Source organism: Oncorhynchus keta, chromosome 22, assembly GCF_023373465.1.
Source record: "Oncorhynchus keta strain PuntledgeMale-10-30-2019 chromosome 22, Oket_V2, whole genome shotgun sequence".
Lineage (NCBI taxonomy): Eukaryota > Metazoa > Chordata > Actinopteri > Salmoniformes > Salmonidae > Oncorhynchus > Oncorhynchus keta.
This window is the reverse complement of record NC_068442.1, coordinates 31,495,476-31,516,362: the sequence shown is the minus strand read 5'-3', so window position 1 is coordinate 31,516,362 and position 20,887 is coordinate 31,495,476. Positions and strand designations below refer to the sequence as shown.

The following is a 20,887-nucleotide window of genomic DNA, read 5'->3' as shown; positions in this document are numbered from 1 at the left end:
TGTCAGAACATTCGAGGAAGATAATTTCTATTGTATTTACAGTGCCTTGCGAAAGTATTCGGCCCCCTTGAACTTTGCGACCTTTTGCCATATTTCAGGCTTCAAACATAAAGATATAAAACTGTATTTTTTTGTGAAGAATCAACAACAAGTGGGACACAATCATGAAGTGGAACACCATTTATTGGATATTTCAAACTTTTTGAACAAATCAAAAACTGAAAAATTGGGCGTGCAAAATTATTCAGCCCCTTTACTTTCAGTGCAGCAAACTCTCTCCAGAAGTTCAGTGAGGATCTTTGAATGATCCAATGTTGACCTAAATGACTAATGATGATAAATACAATCCACCTGTGTGTAATCAAGTCTCCGTATAAATGCACCTGCACTGTGATAGTCTCAGAGGTCCGTTAAAAGCGCAGAGAGCATCATGAAGAACAAGGAACACACCAGGCAGGTCCGAGATACGGTTGTGAAGAAGTTTAAAGCCGGATTTGGATACAAAAAGATTTCCCAAGCTTTAAACATCCCAAGGAGCACTGTGCAAGCGATAATATTGAAATGGAAGGAGTATCAGACCACTGCAAATCTACCAAGATTCGCCGTCCCTCTAAACTTTCAGCTCATACAAGGAGAAGACTGATCAGAGATGCAGCCATGATCACTCTGGATGAACTGCAGAGATCTACAGCTGAGGTGGGAGACTCTGTCCATAGGACAACAATCAGTCGTATATTGCACAAATCTGGCCTTCATGGAAGAGTGGCAAGAAGAAAGCCATTTCTTAAAGATATCCATAAAAAGTGTTGTTTAAGGTTTGCCACAAGCCACCTGGGAGACACACCAATCATGTGGAAGAAGGTGCTCTGGTCAGATGAAACCAAAATTGAACTTTTTGGCAACAATGCAAAACGTTATGTTTGGCGTAAAAGCAACACAGCTCATCACCCTGAACACCCTATCCCCACTGTCAAACGTGGTGGTGGCAGCATCATGGTTTGGGCCTGCTTTTCTTCAGCGGGGACAGGGAAGATGGTTAAAATTGATGGGAAGATGGATGGAGCCAAATACGGGACCATTCTGGAAGAAAACCTGATTGAGTCTGCAAAAGACCTGAGACTGGGACGGAGATTTGTCTTCCAACAAGACAATGATCCAAAACATAAAGCAAAATCTACAATGGAATGGTTCAAAAATAAACATATCCAGGTGTTAGAATGGCCAAGTCAAAGTCCAGACCTGAATCCAATCGAGAATCTGTGGAAAGAACTGAAAACTGCTGTTCACAAATGCTCTCCATCCAACCTCACTGAGCTCGAGCTGTTTTGCAAGGAGGAATGGGAAAAAAAATTCAGTCTCTCGATGTGCAAAACTGATAGAGACATACCCCAAGCGACTTACAGCTGTAATCGCAGCAAAAGGTGGCGGGCGCTACAAAGTATTAACTTAAGGGGGCTGAATAATTTAGCACGCCCAATTTTTCAGTTTTTGATTTGTTAAAAAAGTTTGAAATATCCAATAAATGTCGTTCCACTTCATGATTGTGTCCCACTTGTTGTTGATTCTTCACAAAAAAATACCGTTTTTTTATCTTTATGTTTGAAGCCTGAAATGTGGCAAAAGGTCGCAAAGTTCAAGGGGGCCGAATACTTTCGCAATGCACTGTATATATTGTTTTGATTTTATTTCAGATAGTTTGTGTATTTGTTATTATCTTTCCAGTACGTGTTCTCCTTTTTGTCACCTAAAAAGGGGTGCAAATGTACTTTTAAATAAACATGCATTGTTATCTTTGATTTATTAAAGCGGTCAAATTACTGTACCTGTATTTGCATGTTGTGAACCACAATTCATTGCGCTAGCCTTTTACTGTGAATCACGTGACTCCGTCATTGAGGTAGGCGGAAATGAAAATTCACCAGCGAGCGGTACCAGAGGACCACAGCTGAAAAAGGTATTTATGAGAAAATAAACGAAATACGTTGCCAGGAATGTCAAGTAAAACAGGATTGTAGAAAACATTTCTTCAATAGTACACATTTATCTAACTACGTTTACGAGAAAAGGTGGCTGTCATGTCCTTATGCCCACACAAAGCTGTTGGCTAGCTAGGAGCTATAACGTTAGCTCACCATCTTCCGTGTTTTGTTTTTGTGGGCAGGGTATTTAAATATGGAGGCAATGAGCCACTTTGAGTTGTTGATGTGTACAGTTAATCGATGTACATTAAGCTAGTAGTTATCAGCAAATGCGATGTCTCACCCTGTGCATCTTACACGCAGTAAATGTTTAGGTTCCCTTTTGTTGGGATCACACCAAAGATGGTGGATAAATGAAGATAGTCACTCCGTTCGTTTACCATTAAAAAACATTGTCAACTAAATTTTCATTGGTCACATACACGTGTTTAGCAGATGTTATTGTGGGCTACGAAATGCTTGTGTTTCTAGCTCCAACAGTGCAGTAATACCTAACAACAATACACACAAATCTAAAGTAATGGAATTAAGAATATATAAATATTTGGATGAGCAATGTTGGAGCGGCGTAGACTAAAATACAGTAGAATACAGTATATACATATGAGATTAGTTATGCTAACATTATTAAAGTGGCCAGTTTCAAGTCTATGTATATAGGGCATCAGCCTCTAAGGCGCTAGTGATGGCTATTTAACAGTCTGGTGACCTTGAGATAGAAGCTGTTTTTGAGTCTCTCGGTCCCAGCTTTGATGCACCTGTACTGACCTCGCCTTCTGGATGATAGCTGGGTGAACAGGCAGTGGCTTGGGTGATTGTTATCCTTTGATCTTTTTGGCCTTTGTGTGACATTGGGTGCTGTAGATGTCCTGTAGGGCAGGTAGTTTGCCGCCACCATCTGGAGCGCCCTGCGGTTGCGGGCGGTGCAGTTACCGTACCAGGTGGTGATACCAGACAGGATGCTCTTAATTGTGCATCTGTAATAGTTTGTGAGTGTTTTAGGTGCCAAGCCAAATTTCTTCAGGCTTCTTCACCACACTGTCTGTGGGTGGACCATTTCAGTTTGTCAGTGATGTGTACGCGGAGGAGCAAGTGGGTCGGATCTGATGTCTAGTTAACGGTTTGTTTTTGGGGTAACATTTATGCTGGATCGAAAAGGTGTATTGTAGGACGTGATAACACCCAGATATGACTAAACTATTCAAGCTACGACTGTCTCCTATGACTATTTCATAGTGAAGGGGTTCCCTAACATTTTCACTCATGCCTCACGTGTGTTCATGACACAAACTGTTCACACCTCTCTTGTTGGCAGAGAGAAAATGTTGCAGGTTTAAAGCTTGTTTCCTGCAATTCTGCACATTTTGTCATTGGGTGCAGAGCAAATGTTGCTGTTTCAAAGCTAATTTTATTGCAATTCAATAAATTTGCCATGTCTAATGTGTATTCATGTGATATTTAAGTGACTCAAACTTTACTACAAAATCTATGGGCTAATAAATCTAGTTAAAAACATCTGACATGGGCTAATTGATCTGGGCATTTCTGACAAGTTATAAATATCTCTCTAAAGTATGCAATGACTGACATGATGGGGAAAACTGATGACACACTACCCAATTTCGAAATTGCACCTTGTGCATTTTACTATTACTCAACAAAGTCAGACTGATAAGTGTTCAATTGGGTTGGGAGCTGGTGACTGAGACGGCCATGGCATATGTTTGACATAGTTTTCATGCTCATCAAACCATTCAGTGACCACTCATGCCCTGTGGATGGAAACATTGTCATTCTATGGGGTCAAAGCCATGGTAGTAAACATGAAAAATGTTTATACATGACCCTAAGCATGATGGGATGTTAATTGCTTAATTAAACCAAACCTGTGTGAAAGCACCCAGTTCAATGTAACATTGCTAGGTTTAGGCTACTACATGTAGAATGGCCCCGGAGAGGGTGGCTGACGTTTTACGTTCTCCTAACAAAATGTGTTATGTGTAACTTACTTTAGAACTTATTTTGTACGACAACATGAACAACATACAGCTGGCGGGTTTTACACTGTATCGGCAGGACAGAACAGCAGCCTCTGCTAAGACGAGGGGTAGCAGGCTATGTATATTTGTAAACAACAGCTTGTGAAAGATATCTAATTAAGTCTCAAGATTTTGCTCGCCTGAGGTAGAGTATCTCATGATAAGCTGTAGACCACACTAATCTACCTAGAGAGTTGTCATCTGTATTTTTCGTAGCTGTCTACATACCACCACAGACCAATGCTGGCACTAAGACCGCACTCAATGAGCTGAATACGGCCATAAGCAAACAGGAAAACGCTCATCCAGAGGCGGTGCTCCTAGTAGCTGAGGACTTTAATGCAGAGAAACTTAAATCCAGTTTGCCACATTTCCACCAGCATGTTAAATGTACAACCAAAGGGGGAAAAAACTCTAGACCACCTTTACTCCACACACAAAGATGCGTATAAAGCTCTCCCTCCATTTGGAAAATCCGACCATAATTCTATCCTCCTGATTCCTGCTTACAAGCTCAAATGAAAGCAGGAAGCAACAGTGACTCGGTCAATGAAACAGTGATCAGATGAAGCAGATGCTAAATTGCAGAACTGTTTTGCTAGCACAGGCTGGAATATGTTCCGCGATTCTTCCGATGGCATTGAGGTGTACACCACATCGGTCACTGGCTTCATCAATAAGTGCATCGATGACGTCGTCCCCACAGTGACTGTAAGAACATACCCCAACCAGAAGTCATGGATTACAGGCAACATTTGCACTGAGCTAAAGGGTAGAGCTGCCTCTTTCAAGGAGCGGGACTCTAACCCGGAACCTTATTAGAAATCCCGCTATGCACCAGCTGTTCCCGACAATAGTGTGATCACGCACTCCGCAGCCGATGTGAGTAAGACCTTTAAACAGGTCAACATTCACAAGGCCGCAGGGCCAGACGGATTACCAGGACGTGTACTGCGAGCATGCGCTGACCAACTGGAAAGTGTCTTCACTGACATTTTCAACCTCCCCCTGCCCGAGTCTGAAATACCAACATGTTTTAAGAAGACCACCATAGTGCCTGTGCCCAAGAACACTAAGATAACCTGCCTAAATGACTACCGACCCGTAGCACACCATGAAATGCTTTGAAAGGCTGGTCATGCCTCACATCAACACTATTATCACAGATACCCTATACACACTCCAATTTGCATACTACCCTAAGAGATCCACAGATGATGCAATCTCTATTGCACTCAACACTGCCCTTTCCCACCTGGACAAAAGGAACACCTATGTGAGAATGATATTCATTGACTACAGCTCAGCCAGCGTTCAACACCATAGTGCCCTCAAAGCTCATCACTAAGCTAAGGACCCTGGAACTAAACACCCCCCTCTGCAAATGGATCCTGGACTTCTTGACGGGCTGCCCCAGGTGGTAAGGGTAGGTAACAACACATCTGCCACGCTGCTCCTCAACACGGGGCCCCTCAGGGGTACCTGCTTAGTCCCCTCCTGTACTCCCTGTTCACTCATGACTCCATGGCCATGCACGACTCCAACACCATCATTAAGTTTGACGATGACACAACCGTGGTAGGCCTGATTACCGATGAGACGGTCAGAGACCTGGCCGTGTGGTGCCAGGACAACAACCTCTCCCTCAACGTGATCAAGACAAAGGAGGTGATTGTGGACTGCAGGAAAAGGAGGACCGAGCAGGCCCCCATTCTCATCAACGGGGCTGTAGTGGAGCAGGTTGATATCTTCAAGTTCCTTGGTGTCCAAATCACCAACAAACTATCATGGTCCAAACTAGGGTTGCACATTTTGGGGAAATTCAGAGCTGGAAACTTTCCATGGGAATTAACGGAAATAAATATATGCAAATTGATATTAATACCATTTAAATGTCAATGTTTTTTGCATTGTCTATATTTACCATATAATATGGAGAGACAAACATAAACCTTTTACCTTTTCGGGGGTGGAAGGTAGCCTAGTGGTTATAGCATTGAGCCAGTAACCGAAAGGTTGCTAGATTGAATCACCAAGCTGACAAGGTAAAAGTCCGTTCTGCCCCTGAACAAGGCACTTAACACACTGTTCCTAGGCCGTCATTTTAAATAAGAATTTGTTCTTAATTGACTTGCCTCGTTACAGTTGAAGTCTGAAGTTTATATACACTTAGGGTGGAGTCATTAAAACTTGTTTTTCAACCACTCCACACATTTCTTGTTTAACAAACTGTAGTTCTGGCAAATCGGTTAGGACATTGTGTATATATTGTATTGACAATGTATTGTGCATGACACAATTAATTTTTCCAACAATTATTTACAGACAGATTATTTCACTTATAATTCACTGTATCACAATTTCAGTGGGTCAGAAGTTTACATGCACTAAGTTGACTGTGCCTTTAAACTGCTTTGAAAATTCCAGGAAATGTCATGGCTCTAGAAGCTTTTGATAGGTTAATTGACCTAATTTGAGTCAATTGGAGGTGTACCCGTGGATGTATTTCAAGGCCTACCTTCAAACTCAGCGCCTCTTTGCTTGACATGGGAAAATAAAAAGAAATCAGCCAAGACCTCCACAAGTCTAGTTCATCCTTGGGAGCAATTTCCAAATGCCTGAAGGTACCACATTCATCTGTACGATAGTACGCAAGTATAAATGCCATGGGACAATGCAGCATACCGACCAGGAAGGAGACTCATTCTGTCTCCTAGAGATGAATGTACTTTGGTGTGAAAAGTGCAAATCACTCCCAGAACAACAGCAAAGGACCTTGTGAAGATACTTGAGGAAACCTGTACAGAAGTATCTGTATCCACAGTAAAACTAGTTCAGTATCGACATAACGTGAAAGGCCGCTCAGCAAGGAAGAAGCCACTGCTCCAAGACTGCCATACAAAAGCCAGTTTGTGGTTTGCAACTGGGGGACGAAGATTGTACTATTTGGAGAAATGTCCTCTGGTCTGATGAAACAAAAATAGAACTGTCTGGTCATAATGACCATCATTCTGTTTGGAGGAAAAAGGGGCGGCTTGCAAGCCGAAGAACACCTCCGATCCGTGAAGCACGGGGGTGGCAGCATCATGTTGTGGGGGTGCTTTGCTGCAAGAAGGACTGGTGCACTTCACAAAATAGATGGTGTCATGAGGATGGAAAATTATGTGTATATATTGAAGCAACATCTTAAGACATCAGTCAGGAAGTTAACCTCGTTGGGCTAGAGGGCAGTATTTTCACGTCCGGATGAAAAGCGTGCCCAGATTAAACTACCTGCTACTCAGGCCCAGAAGCTAGGATATGCATATTATTAGTAGATTTGGATAGAAAACACTCTGACGTTTTTAAAATGGTTTGAATGATGTCTGTGAGTATAACATAACTCATATGGCATGCAAAAACCTGAGAAAATCCAACCAAGTGATTGCCTTTCCATTATCTAGTGTAAATGGGGTCAGATTGCACTTCCTAAGGCTGCCACTAGATGTCAACAGTCTTTAGAAAGTTGTTTCAGGCTTCTATTGTGAAAGGGGAGAGAATAAGACCACTCAAAGCAGGTGGCTCAGCTGAAAGCCATGAGTTGTTTATGGCGCGTGGCTGTGAGCTCCATTCCCTTTCCTTTCTAATGACAACGGAATTGTCCGGTTGCAATATTATTTACGATTTATGATAAAAACATCCTATAGATTGATTATATAAATCGTTTGACATGTTTCTACGAACTTTTTAATTAATTTTTAAAAACTTTTCGTCTGGACTAAGTGCACACGCTTTGTGCATTTGGATTAGTGAACTAAACGTGCGAACAAAAAGGAGGTATTTGGACATAAAGATTAACTTTATCAAACAAAACAAACATTTATTGTGGAACTGGGATTCCTGGGAGTGCATTCCGATGAAGATCATCAAAGGTAAGTGAATATTTATAAAGCTATTTCTGACTTTTGTTGACTCCACAACATGGCCAGTATCTGTATGGCTTGTTTTGGTGGCTGAGCGCTGTACTCAGATTATCGCATGGTGTTTCTTTCACCGTAAAGCTTTTTTTTAAAATCTGACACAGCGGTTGCATTAAGGAGAAGGTTATCTTTAAGCCGTTTTGCCACAACTTTGGAAGTATGCTTGGGGTCATTGTCCATTTGGAAGACCCATTTGCGACCAAGCTTTAAGGACAACAAAGGCAATGTATTGGAGTGGCCGTCATAAAGCCCTGACCTCAATCCCATTGAAAATTTGTGGGCAGAACTGAAAAAGCGTGTGCGAGCAAGGAAACCTACAAACCTGACTCAGTTACACCAGCTCTGTCAGGTGGAATGGGGCAAAATTCACCCAACTTATTGTGGGAAGCTTGTGGAAGGCTACCAGAAACGATTGACCCAAGTTAAACAATTTTAAGACAATGCTACGAAATACTAATGAGTATATGTACACTTCTGACCCACTGGGAATGTTATGAAATAAATAAAAACTGAAATAAATCACTCTCTACTATTATTCTGACATTTCACATTCTTCAAATAAAGTGGTGATTCTAACTGACCTAAGACAGAGAATTTTCACTAGGATTTAAATGTCAGGAATTGTGAAAAACTGAGTTTAAATGTAGTTGGCTAAGGTGTATGTAAATCATAAGTAGACATAGTTGCAAATGATTAAATCCTTCCAATAGAAATTTAAAAAACTATAGTTACGAATTGAACTTTAATTAAATGAGTTGACTCTTCATATGGGATGATTTCACTGAACAACAAAAGAAAGGGAATATTGAATGATCCCCAATAATCCATCGCATCTCCCAGAATCTGTAAAGTTATAGTCTAGAAGCTAAAGCTATGGTTGTCTTCCTCTCGGGCTTCCATGTCTTCTCCCTGGACTTCCAAAATGTCCACTTTTTCAACATCAGACTCAGAGGCCTCATCTTCACTGTCACTTTCCAACCTTGTTGAGGATGACTTGTTGTCAGGCTCAAGAAGCCTCAAATTTGCCCGGATGGCCACCAAATTTTCATCCCTTGTATTGGTCAGCCTGTTGCGTGCTTTGGTGTGTGTGTTCCCAAACAAGGACATTTTGCACTCTGAGGTGGCTGATGTTGGTGGGATTTGGAGGATGACAACAGGGGAAAGAGCCACAGATCCACAAAGTCCCTTCCACCAGGTGGCTGATGAGATATGTTTGCACAACTGCCATATTGCATCTCCATCCCAAAGCCCTTACTTGGAAGTGTACTTCGCCAGACTGCCAAGAACCTTGCCGTCATCCAGGCCAAGGTGGCGAGACACAGTAGTGATGACACCACAGGCCTTGTTGATCTCTGCACCAGACAGGATGCTCTTGCCAGCATACTTGGTGTCCAACATGTACGCTGCGGCGTGTATGGGCTTCAGGCAGTCTTCACACTTTTTCATGTATTTCAGAACTGCAGTTTCCTCTGCTTGGCGCAATAGTGATGTGGGCAGGGCAGTACGGATTTCTTCTCTTACATCTACAAGCAGAGTCTGAACATCAGACAGGATGGCATTGTCCCCCGTAATCCTTGCAATGGCTACTGCTATAGGTTTCAGGCTGCTTACCACTCTCCCAAAATACATCATCCAGGAGGATCTTCTTGATGAGGCTGTCCATATTGGCAGACTGATATTGCCATTTCTTGGAGAGACTCCTTCCCTTCCAGGAGACTGTCAATCATGATGACCACACCATCCCAACGGGTGTTGCTGGGCAGCTTCTTCTCATTTTGCTTGGTGAAGTAGGTTGCTGCTATAACTTGATGACCCTTCACATGCATAACCAGTTCCTTGGCTCTCTTGTAGAGTGTATCTGTTGTTTTCAGTGCCATGATGTCCTTGAGGAGCAGATTCAATGCACGAGCAGCACAGACATTTAAATAAAAAATAAAAAAATGTTTACCTTTATTTAACCAGGCAAGTCAGTTAAAAACAAATTCTTATTTTCAATCACGGCCTGGGAACATTGGGTTAACTGCCTGTTCAGGGGCAGAACGACAGATTTGTACCTTGTCAGCTCGGGGGTTTGAACTTGCAACCTTTCGGTTACTAGTCCAACACTCTAACCACTAGGCTACCCTGCCGCCCCATTGGACGTGATGTGAGGGTAGGACTCCTCCACTTTAGACCAAGCAGCCTTCATGTTTGCAGAATTGTCTGTCACCAGTGCAAATATCTTCTATGGTCTAAGGTCATTGATGACTGCCTTCAGCTCATCTGCAATGTAGAGACCGGTGTGTCTGTTGTCCTTTGTGTCTTTGCTCTTGTAGAATACTGGTTGAGGGGTGGCGATGATGTAGTTAATTATTCCTTGCCCACAAACATTCAAACACCCATCAGAGATGATTGCAATACAGTCTGCTTTCTCTATGATTTGCTTGACCTTCACTTGAACTCTGTTGAACTCTGCATCCAACAAATTAGTAGATAAAGTATGTCTGGTTGGAGGGCTGTATGCTGGGCGAAGAACATTCAGAAATCTCTTCCAATACACATTGCCTGTGAGCATCAGAGGTGAACCAGTTGCATTCACAGCTTGAGCAAGACATTCATCAGCATTTCTCTATGTTCTGCCATTGAGTCAAAAAAAAAAAAAGATTGATTCCAGGAGGACAATGAGCTGTTGCTATCGATAAGGATTCATAATTTTCACCTCGAATAGAAGTAGAGGGACTTTTGTCAGAGGTTGCTTGTTGTGAGTACCGAGGGAACTTTATGCACTTGGCCAGATGATTCTGCATCTTTGTTGCATTCTTAGCATATGATTTTGCACCGTATTTGCAAATGTACACAGCTTTTCCTTCTACCTTAGCAGCAGTGAAATGTCTCCACACATCAGAGTGCCCTGGAATTCTTCTGTAAAGATGAGGAAAAAATTAGTAAAAAAACTAAAATACAATTCCATGTGCAGTTAGATTAAACAACTCCTTTGTAAGATATATCTTTTTTTAATTAAACATGTATGGAAACAGGTGAATTGACACTCCTCAGTTAGCAGGCTCAAGCAAGCTAAAACTCACATGGTTGCAAAAACTAATGAGCAGAAATTTTTAACAAATTAGAAATTATTTAAACACTATGCTGTAGGCTACTATTTACTAGTTAACAAAAAATTATGTATGTCATGTAAAATATATTCACCCCACCCAGTTATGTAATCAAAACTTACCAGAAAGCATGTAGTCCTTGGCTCAGACAGTGTAGTAGTGTGGGCTCAATAGCATCTCATTAGATCAGCTGTACATGTGATGGAAGAATGCACTGTGCATGCAGATTGTTGCAATTCCATTGAATTGCTTATAGTTTAACCAAAATATTCCGCAATACATAGAATTGACTTATGTGTATCCCACAAAAAGGTTCACTGTTATAAGCTAACTTTTTTAAGAATTTAAGCAAAATTCCCCAAATTTCCGGGCTTAACTTCCCATGGAAAATTTCCGGAAAAATTCAGGAAATTAACCGGAAAGTTTCCGACCCTTTGCAACCCTAGTCTTAACACACCAAGATAGTCAGAAAGAGGGCACGACAAAACCTATTCACCCTCGGGAGACTGAAAAGATTTGTCATGGGTCCTCAGATCCTCAAAAGGTTCTACAGCTGCACCATTGAGAGCATCACTGCCTGGTATGGCAACTGCTCGGCCTCCGACCGCAAGGCACTACAGAGGGTAGTGCATGCAGCCCAGTACATCACTGGTGCCAAGCTTCCTGCCATTTAGGACCTCTATACCAGGCGGTGTCAGAGGAAGGCCCTAAAAATTGTCAAAGACTCCAGCCACCCTAGTCATAGACTGTTCTCTCTTCTTCCGCATGGCAAGCGGTCCTGGAGCGCAAAGTCCAAGAGGCTTCTAAACAGGTTCTACCCCCAATCCATAAGACTCCTGAACATCTAATCATATGGCTACTCCCCCTTTTTACACTGCTGCTACTCTGTTATTTTTTATGCATAGTCACTTTAATAACTCTACCTACATGTACATATTACAATTACCTCAACTAACCGGTGCCCCCGCACATTGCCACTGCCTGGTACCCCCTGTATATAGCCTCGCTATTGTTATTTTACTGCTGATCTTGAATTTTTTGTTTGTTTTTCTTAATTGTATTTTTAAGTATGTTTTTACATATATTTTGTTTAACTGCGTTGTTGGTTAGGGCTTGTAAGTAAGCATTTCACTGTAAGGTCTTCACCTGTTGTATTAGATGTATGTTACAAATAAAATTTGATTTGATACTCAAATTTTCCCTATACCCATCATGAGGTTGCTACATCCTAGCCTATGAATGACAGTTGACAACGTAGGTGCACACAGGTCTAAGGCACTGCGTCTCAGTGCAAGAGGCATCACTACAGACCCTGGTTCAATCCCGGGCTGTATCACAACCGGCTGTGATTGGGAGTCCCATAAGGCGGCACACAATTGTCCCAGCATTGTCTGGGTTAAGGGAGGGTTTGGCCGGGGTAGGCCATCATTGTAAAATAAGAATTTGTTCTTAATTAACTGACTTGCCTAGTTAAATACATGCATTCAATACCACCTTGCACACTCTTGCCTGCATCTAGCTGATATAGGGTGTAATCATTAGTCCAACATTTGCAAACGAGACAAATTCAGGCTTTTTTTTATCCCTGCTTTGTTCGCTTCCGTTTGAGAATTTTTTTTCAACAGAATCAGTGGAATGAATACACCCCTGATCACGCATAAACACAGTTCACTTTCATAGAAGCCACATTGTATTCCTTCTCGCCTCTATGCACTCTCCTCCTCTCACCTATTCCCTTCGTTTGTGGACTTCAATGAACAACACATCAGCTGTATGTGACCTAGCGAAAAAAAAAAAAACTTTCCAAGCCAAACCATGTCATAACTGCTACACACAGCCTACGTCGTTGTCCCCATATTAGCTAAAGTAACGTTTTAGTCAATATAGCTAATAGAACTAATGCGTTAGTAAACTTGCTACAATCATGCAGTAACATTACAGTGTATAGTCATTAAGCAGTTACACCGGTGGCAATACATTTGTTAAACCTAAAGCTTACCTATTACTTGGAAGAGTTCCAGTGTTGTGTTGGATAGTCATAGCCGGCTAGCTAACATAGCATCCCTCTGTTTGAGCCAGGTGTTTGAGTAACTAAACTGGCCAGCTGCATTTTTTTCTAGCTAAGTAAGAGAAACTGAAAGTGAAAGAAAATGACTATCTCTTGCTTCTCCTTAATTTTTGAATAAGTGAATTTGTTGAAAACTGTTCAACTATTGTCTTAATCTCTTGTAATCAACTACTCACCACATTTTATGCACTGCACTCCTAGCTAGCTGTAGCTTATGCTTTCAGTGCAGGATTCATTCTCTGATCCTTTGATCGGGTGGACAACATGTCAGTTCATGCTGCAAGAGCTCTAATATGTTGGAGGACATCCTCCGGAAGTTGTCATAATTACTGTGTAAGTCAATTGAAGGCGGTAAGAACCAAGAGCCTCCTAGGTTTTGTATTGAAGCCAATATACCAAGAGGAGGGCGGAAGCTTGTTGTCCTCCAGCTACACCATGGTGCTACCCTACAGAGTGTTGCTGAGGCTACTGTAGACCTTCATTACAGAACAATGTGTTTTAATCAATTATTTGGTGATGTGAATATATTTCGTACATCTTTATCTAAAAAGGCTAACTTTTTCAATGTTATCAATACAATTTTTATTTTTTGAAATTCACAGAAGGATAGTCCTCCCCTTCCTCTGAGGAGCCTCCACTGTTATGTTGTGGTCCACTGTGTATGTTGGAAAGGAGGTTACACGGGAAATAGATAGATAGCGATTTTTATGTATTGCAGTGAGTGATTCACTTCAGAGTTTGCTGTGTCATGTCAGTTATGTGTGTTCTTAGATTGTGCCTGTGTCTTTCTCAGGGCTGTGATGTCATGGCAGCAGCCAGTGTGACAAGACCCGGCAATGTCCAGACCACAGAGAAATCACAGTTGACCTTGAAAGGTATAAGCAGCTTTTAATTCCTCTCATCTATCACCTGCTCTTGTAACCTACTCTAATACTCACCCTCTTCCCTGTGTCTGTGTGCATTTGTCTTAAACTCATGACAACCTGAACCACCCCAAGCTATTATTGTCCCACTTTCATTTTCATCCTCCATTGTTATTCCACTTTTCCATTTGTTCTCCCTGCACTTTATTACTCCCTTCTCTCTTTTCCTCAGTTAATATTGCATGCACTACTATGCTGTCACCCATCACTCACTCCCCCACTCGTATAAGATCAAATGAAACAAGTTTAATTCACCTTGACCGTTTTAAATAATTGGAACATTTCAGGTCTGTCCTCCCTGTTGAAAAGATTCAGCAGTATCCTAACAGTTATTCGGCCCACGTTTTCCTGAGCGGATATGTAATTCAGTTCAATGTTAATTTTGACATGGATAGCCACAGTAGCCAGAAAGGCTTGACATTTCGCTGGCCAAGTGAGCATCACATTAATATGGAGCAATCAACAACACATTTATGAACAGAAGTACACTGTGCCTAAACTACCACCCTGTTTGCCTGTGACAGCTAGAGGGCGGCATTTGCATTTTAGTGTTTGCTTGTCATACAGTTACAAATCCAGAGTAGCTGTAATAAGTATTTGTATTACAAACTGTAGGTTAGGGATTGGCTGGAGTTGGTGTACCACAGTAGTCTTTTTTGTATTTTGCTATATGTTCAACAATTGTTTTGTTTTTTTCTTCTTCACCAAGTGGTCTCAGCAAAGCCTCAGTCACCCAAGCTGCCCACCCGCTCCAGATTCAGCTCTTTTGTGGAGGTGACTGCAGATGGTCTGACTAGTGAAACCAAGAAAACGGGCAAACGAACTGGACACCTTGAGCTACAGTGGAATGAGGACCTCACCCTGTGAGCCCACCTAATCTCAACCTCACTTACTCTGTTGTTGATGCTTGTATATTGTTTAGTGTGTGTGTGTGTGTGTGTGTGTGTGTGTGTGTGTGTGTGTGTGTGTGTGTGTGTGTGTGTGTGTGTGTGTGTGTAATGTAGGCCTATTTGACTGTGTATCTGATTATGACTTGTGTAGGAATGTGACGCCTCAGAGCCGGTTAGATCTTAAGCTGTGGAGCTGCCACACTTTGAGGAAGGAGTTACTAGGGACTGCCACCATTGACCTGCTTGACACTCTGCGTACACATGATGGCAAGAGTAAGACAATAAAAGTTTATTTTTATGTAGGCCATTGTCCATGGATAGTTAGCAGGACTCCCAGTCATGCTACTGTAGTATTCTATCTACTTTAAAATATTTGGGGTTACCTTCTACCGAACTGCAAGATCAAGTTTAAAATTGTGTAAGTCTTTTTTTTTTCAAACATGTCAGAGAAAGAACTTTGGTTTTCTATACGCAGTTTATAGGTTATTGAAGAGCAGTGACCTATCTCTTATCATCTATCTTACTTTTCCCAAATCCTTAATTTTCTTTCTATTTTGTTTTCCTTCCCTCCATCCCACACTTCCCCCTAACCCTCCAGTGGAGAATCTGCAGCTCAGTCTGGTCTTGCAGACCGAGAACAAAGGCTCACTTGTAGCTGGAGGCGAGCTGAACGTCTGTCTGGACGGCCTGGTTGTTGATCTGGGCTCTTTGCCCAATGGCAGCACAGGAACAGACAGTGAGTCCCGCCTTGCAACACACACACACATTAACACTTACAAAAGAGTGCACACTCTTTTTTAATGCAAACAAAATCTTCCCACACACTTTCTTTCTCGTATTCTCTATCTTGCTCTCTCGTATATATTCACTCACTTTACAGTTAGTGACTTATGCTTTTCAGACTCCACCCAAGCAAGAAGTGCAGGGCTCATTTGGAGAACGGCAAAGAGTGTACGTTGTGATGTTGCGGTGGAGTTTTTAATGTAACGTAATGTGATAGAATAGTGATATTTTGAGCCATCATGTTACTAGTGTGCAAGTTTGCACACAGTCTTTCACATGTTGAGAAGAATACCAAAGAGTTTTATGTGGCTATTTGACAATTACAACTTTCCAAATGTGCACGTTGGCCTAGTTGATACTATTGCTAAATATCCACTTTAACTTGTGAACACAGAAACATAATTAGCTGGTAACTCTTTAGTCTCAACATGACGCTGGCGCGTTTTGGACTTGTAACCCCTTTAAAACATTGAGTTTGAGCTACAGACTTCTGGGTTGTACTATTGAATTCGTCTAGACCAACAATTAGTCTGTGTGATTAATGAGGGCTTAGCTAGAGCGTTGTTTGTGAGACAAGGGCGGATCCTGAAGGGGCCCGGGCTGGATCTTTTTATAAAAACCTCTGTAAAGTCCAAATGGTTTGAGCTGCAAACTATTAAAAGAGATCTCAAAGCTGAGATCTCTCACAAACACACACACACATGTAACATGTTTTGCTCTAAAGCAACACAAGAGTCATTAGAAGGTAAGGGGTTCTTCTACATAGAAGATCATAGGAAATCCCAGGACGTAGTGTCTGTAATACTGTAATAAGATCACATTGTTTCTGTCAAAAACACGACACAGTTGTCAAGGACTCGTTGGATATTAATTTCCCACTGAGCGAACCATTTCTGTACTTTCAGCAGTCATTTTTATCACGTTTTTGCTTTGTCTGACCTTTATTTTTATTATTGTGACTGTTTATGTGAAATTAATTTGTTCATACTTGTCCTGAAAAGAAAATGGCCAAACACTTCATTGTGAGGCTAAATGTAAGGACTGGACATGCATATAAATGAAAGTCTGATTTTGAAGCAGATTTTTGCTGTGTTTTCGGGTTAACGACAGTGACAGGTCTTTTTATGTTGTAAAAACACTTTACTGCATGTATACAAATGAGTGGTAAAAAAGCCCACCCAAACAGTGCAGCAGCGTTTTCTGTTTACAAACAGTAGACAAATATACTTTTGTGAGACAAAGATTGGACTTGCTTCTTGAGTTTGTTAAACGTGGTGTTTTTAATGAATAACAACACATTAAACTGACTTATAGAGGTGGCTTGAATTTCTCAGTTCATGCATCTCTCGTCTGTGTATGAAATAACACACAAGCCTTTTCATTCCGAATCACAGAGCCAGAGTGTTTCCTAGTGAATGAACACAGCACAAGTCAGGGTTGTGTTTCTGAGCGTATGGTTCATAAATGTGTATCTTTGTGTGTTTACACAGTACCAGTCAAAGTTTGGACACACCTACTCATTCAAGGCTTTTTCTTTATTTTTGCTATTTTCTAGTGAAGACACCAAAACTATAAAATAACACACATGGAATCATGTAGTAACCAAATAAGTGTTAAACAAATCAACATGCGTTTTATATTTGAGATTCTTCAAAGTAGCCACCATTTGCCTTGATGACAGCTTTGCACACTCTTGGCATTCTCTCAACCAGCTTCATGAGGAAGTCACGTGGAATTCATTTCAATTAACAGGTGTGCCTTGTTAATTTGTGGAATTTCTTTCCTTCTTAATGCGTTTGAGCCAATCAGTTGTGTTGTGACAAGGTAGGAGTGGTATACAGAAGATGGCCCTATTTGGTATAAGACCAAGTCCATATTATGGCAAGAACAACTCAAATAAGCAAAGAGAAACGATAGTCCATCATTACTTTAAGAAATTAAGGTCAGTCAATGCGGAACATTTCAAGAACTTTTAAAGTTTCTTCAAGTGCAGTTGCAAAACCATCAAGCGCTATGATGAACCTGGCTCTCATGAGGACCGCCACAGGAAAGGAAGACCAACAGTTACCTCTGCTGTAGAGGAAAAGTTCATTATAGTTACCAGCCTCAGAAATTGCAGCCCAAATAAATGCTTCATAGAGTTCCTGCAACAGACACAATTTCAACATCAACTGTTCAGAGGAGACTGCAGGAATCAGGCCTTAATGGTCAAATTTTTGCAAAGAAACCACTACTAAAGGACACCAATAAGAAGAAGAGACTTGCTTGGGCCAAGAAACATGAGCAATGGACATTAGACCAGTAAAAAAAAATCTGTCCTTTGGTCTGATGAGTCCAAATTTGAGATTTTTGGTTCCAGCCGTCGTGTCTTTGTGAGACGCAGAGTAGGTGAATGGATGATCTCTGCATGTGTGGTTCCCACCGTGAAGCATGGAGGAGGAGGTGTGGGGGTGCTTTGCTGGTGACACTGTGAGTGTCATTTAGAATTCAAGGCATATTAATCAGCATGGCTAACACAGCATTCTGCAGCGATACGCCATCCCGTTTGGTTTGTACTTAGTTGCACTATAATTTGTTTTTCAACAGGACAATGACCCAACACACCTACAGGCTGTGTAAGGGCTATTTAAACAAGAAGGAGAGTGTTGGAGGGCTTCATCAGATGATCTGGCCTCCACAAGTGTGCAAAGCTGTCATCAAGGCAAAGGGTGGTTACTTTGAAGAATCTCAAATATAAAATATATTTGGATTTGTTGAACACCTTTTTTGGTTACTAAATTATTCCATGTGCGTGATTTCATATTTTTCATGTCTTTGCTATTATTCTTCAATGTAGAAAATAGTAAAAATAAAGAAAACCCCTTGAATGAATAGGTGTCCAAACTTTTGACTGGTACAGTATATTGTGTGTGTTTATGCCTGTGCATGAAGGTTAATATTGTTCTTAAATCGATGAATATGCTTTACAACCCCTGTTCCATTCAGATTTGTTACTTTGGTGTTCCCCAAGCGCTCTTTCACACCTGCTTGGGAGTGCTTATGTGGAATTTGTTTCTCAAAATTGCGTAATTGACTCTGGTTTCTGTGAGTTGTGCAGGACAATCGGCTCCTGTGATCCGGGGGGTTTCCTCTCTGCCTGGCTGGGTAGGGGCTCACTGTGGGACAGGGGGAAGGGAGGGGGAAGAAGTCTATTAAGGGAATGAATATGTGCTTGCTGAAGTTTTAGTGTGTGTGTGTGTGTGTTGCAGGGGGAGTGTTAGTGAATAGTGGTCTGGAGTGTGTGCTCTTGAGGGCAGGTTTTAAGGGGCTATGTGTATGAAGGTCTGGAGTGTGTGCCTTCTGGCAGGGGGGTGTATAAAGGTTCAAGTGTGCGCCGTGTTGCAAGGGGAAGGTGTGTTAAGGCCCTCTGTGTTCTTTCTGAAGGCAGCTCTGTTAGTTTAGTGTTTTCCCTCATTTCCCCTGGCAGTTTTTCTGACACGCTAACACACACTGCTACCATAAACAGACCTTTGTGCTGCAGCCAGTGAAAAACACATCCAGACCAGACAGAACTCACCTTTACGTATATACAGGCCTAAACAGGCCTGAACGGACAAACACATGCACTCTTATGCATGTGCATTGCATACACTCTTATACATGCAGGCACATCATATCAAGCAACAGACATATAAACTCTGAAAAAAGTAAACGTCCTCTCACTGTCAACTGCGTTTATTTTCAGCAAACTTAACATGTGTAAATATTTGTATGAGCATAACAGGATTCAACAACTGAGACATAAACTGAACAAGTTCCACAGACATGTGGGTAACAGAAATGCAATGATGTGTCCCTAAACAAAGGGGGGTCCAAAATCAAAAGTAACAGTCAGTGTCTGGTGTGGCCACCAGCTGCATTAGGTACTGCAGTGCATCTCCTCCTCATGGACTGCTCCAGATTTGCCAGTTCTTGCTGTGAGATGTTACCCCACTCTTCCACCAAGGCACCTGCAAGTTCCCGGACATTTCTGGAGGGAATGGTCCTAGCCCTCACCCTCCAATCCAACATGTCCCAGACTTGCTCAATGGGGTTGAGATCCGGGCTCTTCCCTGGCCATGGCAGAGCATTGACAATTCCTGTCTTGCAGGAATCCACGCACAGAACGAGCAGTATGGCTGGTGGTATTGTCATGCTGGAGGGTCATGTCAGGATGAGCCTGCAGGAAGGGTACCACATGAGGGAGGAGGATGTCTTCCCTGTAACACACAGCGTTGAGAACAAGCTCAGTCCGATGACGCTATGACACACCGCCCCAGACCATGACGGACTCTCAACCTCCAAATCGATCCCGCTCCAGAGTACAGGCCTCGGTGTAACGCTCATTCCTTTGATGATAAACGCGAATCCGACCATCACCCCTGGAGAGACAAAACCGCGACTCGTCAGTAAGGGGCACTTTTTGACAGTCCTGTCTGGTCCAGCGACAGTGGGTTTGTGCCCATAGGCGACATTGTTTCAGGTGATGTCTGGTGAGGACTTACCTTACAACAGGTCTACAAGCCCTTAGTCCAGCCTCTCTAAGCCTGTTGCGGACAGTCTGAGCACTAATGGAGGGATTGTGCGTTCCTGGTGTAACTCGGGCAGTTGTTGTTGCCATCCTGTACCTGTCCCGCAGGTGTGATGTTCGGATGTACCGATCCTGTGCAGGTGTTGTAACACGTGGTCTGCCACTGCGAGGATGATCAGCTGTCCGTCCTGTCTCCCTGTAGCACTGTCTTAAGCGTCTCACAATATGGACATTGCAATGTATTGCCCTGGCCACATCTGCAGTCCTCATGCCTCTTTGCAGCGTGCCTAAGGCACGTTCACGCACTTGAGCAAGGACCTCGGATCTTTCTTTGTGTTTTTCAGAGTCAGTAGAAAGGCCTCTTTAGTGTCATAAGTTTTCATAACTGTGTCCTTAATTCAAATCAAAGGTATTTACATCAGCTGATATATCAAAGTGCTGTACATGAACTCAGCCTAAAACCCCAAATGGCAAGCAATGCAGGTGTAGAAGCACGGTGGCTAGGAAAAACTTGCTAGAAAGGCTAGAACCTAGGAAGAAACCTAGAGAGGAACCAGGCTATGAGGGGTGCCCAGACCTCTTCTGGCTGTGCCGGGTGGAGATTA

At 42.2% G+C, this 20,887-nt stretch overlaps 1 protein-coding gene across 2 annotated transcripts in view; it reads left to right on the top strand.

Annotated features, from left to right (window-relative positions):
- The first annotated feature begins 1,841 nt into the window (after positions 1 to 1,841).
- Positions 1,842 to 20,887, top strand: part of wwp2 (WW domain containing E3 ubiquitin protein ligase 2) — a 46,351-nt gene continuing 27,305 nt past the window's right edge. For both annotated transcript variants that reach the window (XM_052475015.1, XM_052475014.1), the window contains exons 1-5: positions 1,842 to 1,954; positions 13,931 to 14,012; positions 14,770 to 14,923; positions 15,102 to 15,223; positions 15,549 to 15,686. In XM_052475015.1, coding sequence (XP_052330975.1) covers positions 13,943 to 14,012; positions 14,770 to 14,923; positions 15,102 to 15,223; positions 15,549 to 15,686 — 484 coding nt within the window. In that variant the 5' untranslated portion in view covers positions 1,842 to 1,954; positions 13,931 to 13,942. The remainder of the gene's footprint in view (positions 1,955 to 13,930; positions 14,013 to 14,769; positions 14,924 to 15,101; positions 15,224 to 15,548; positions 15,687 to 20,887) is intronic.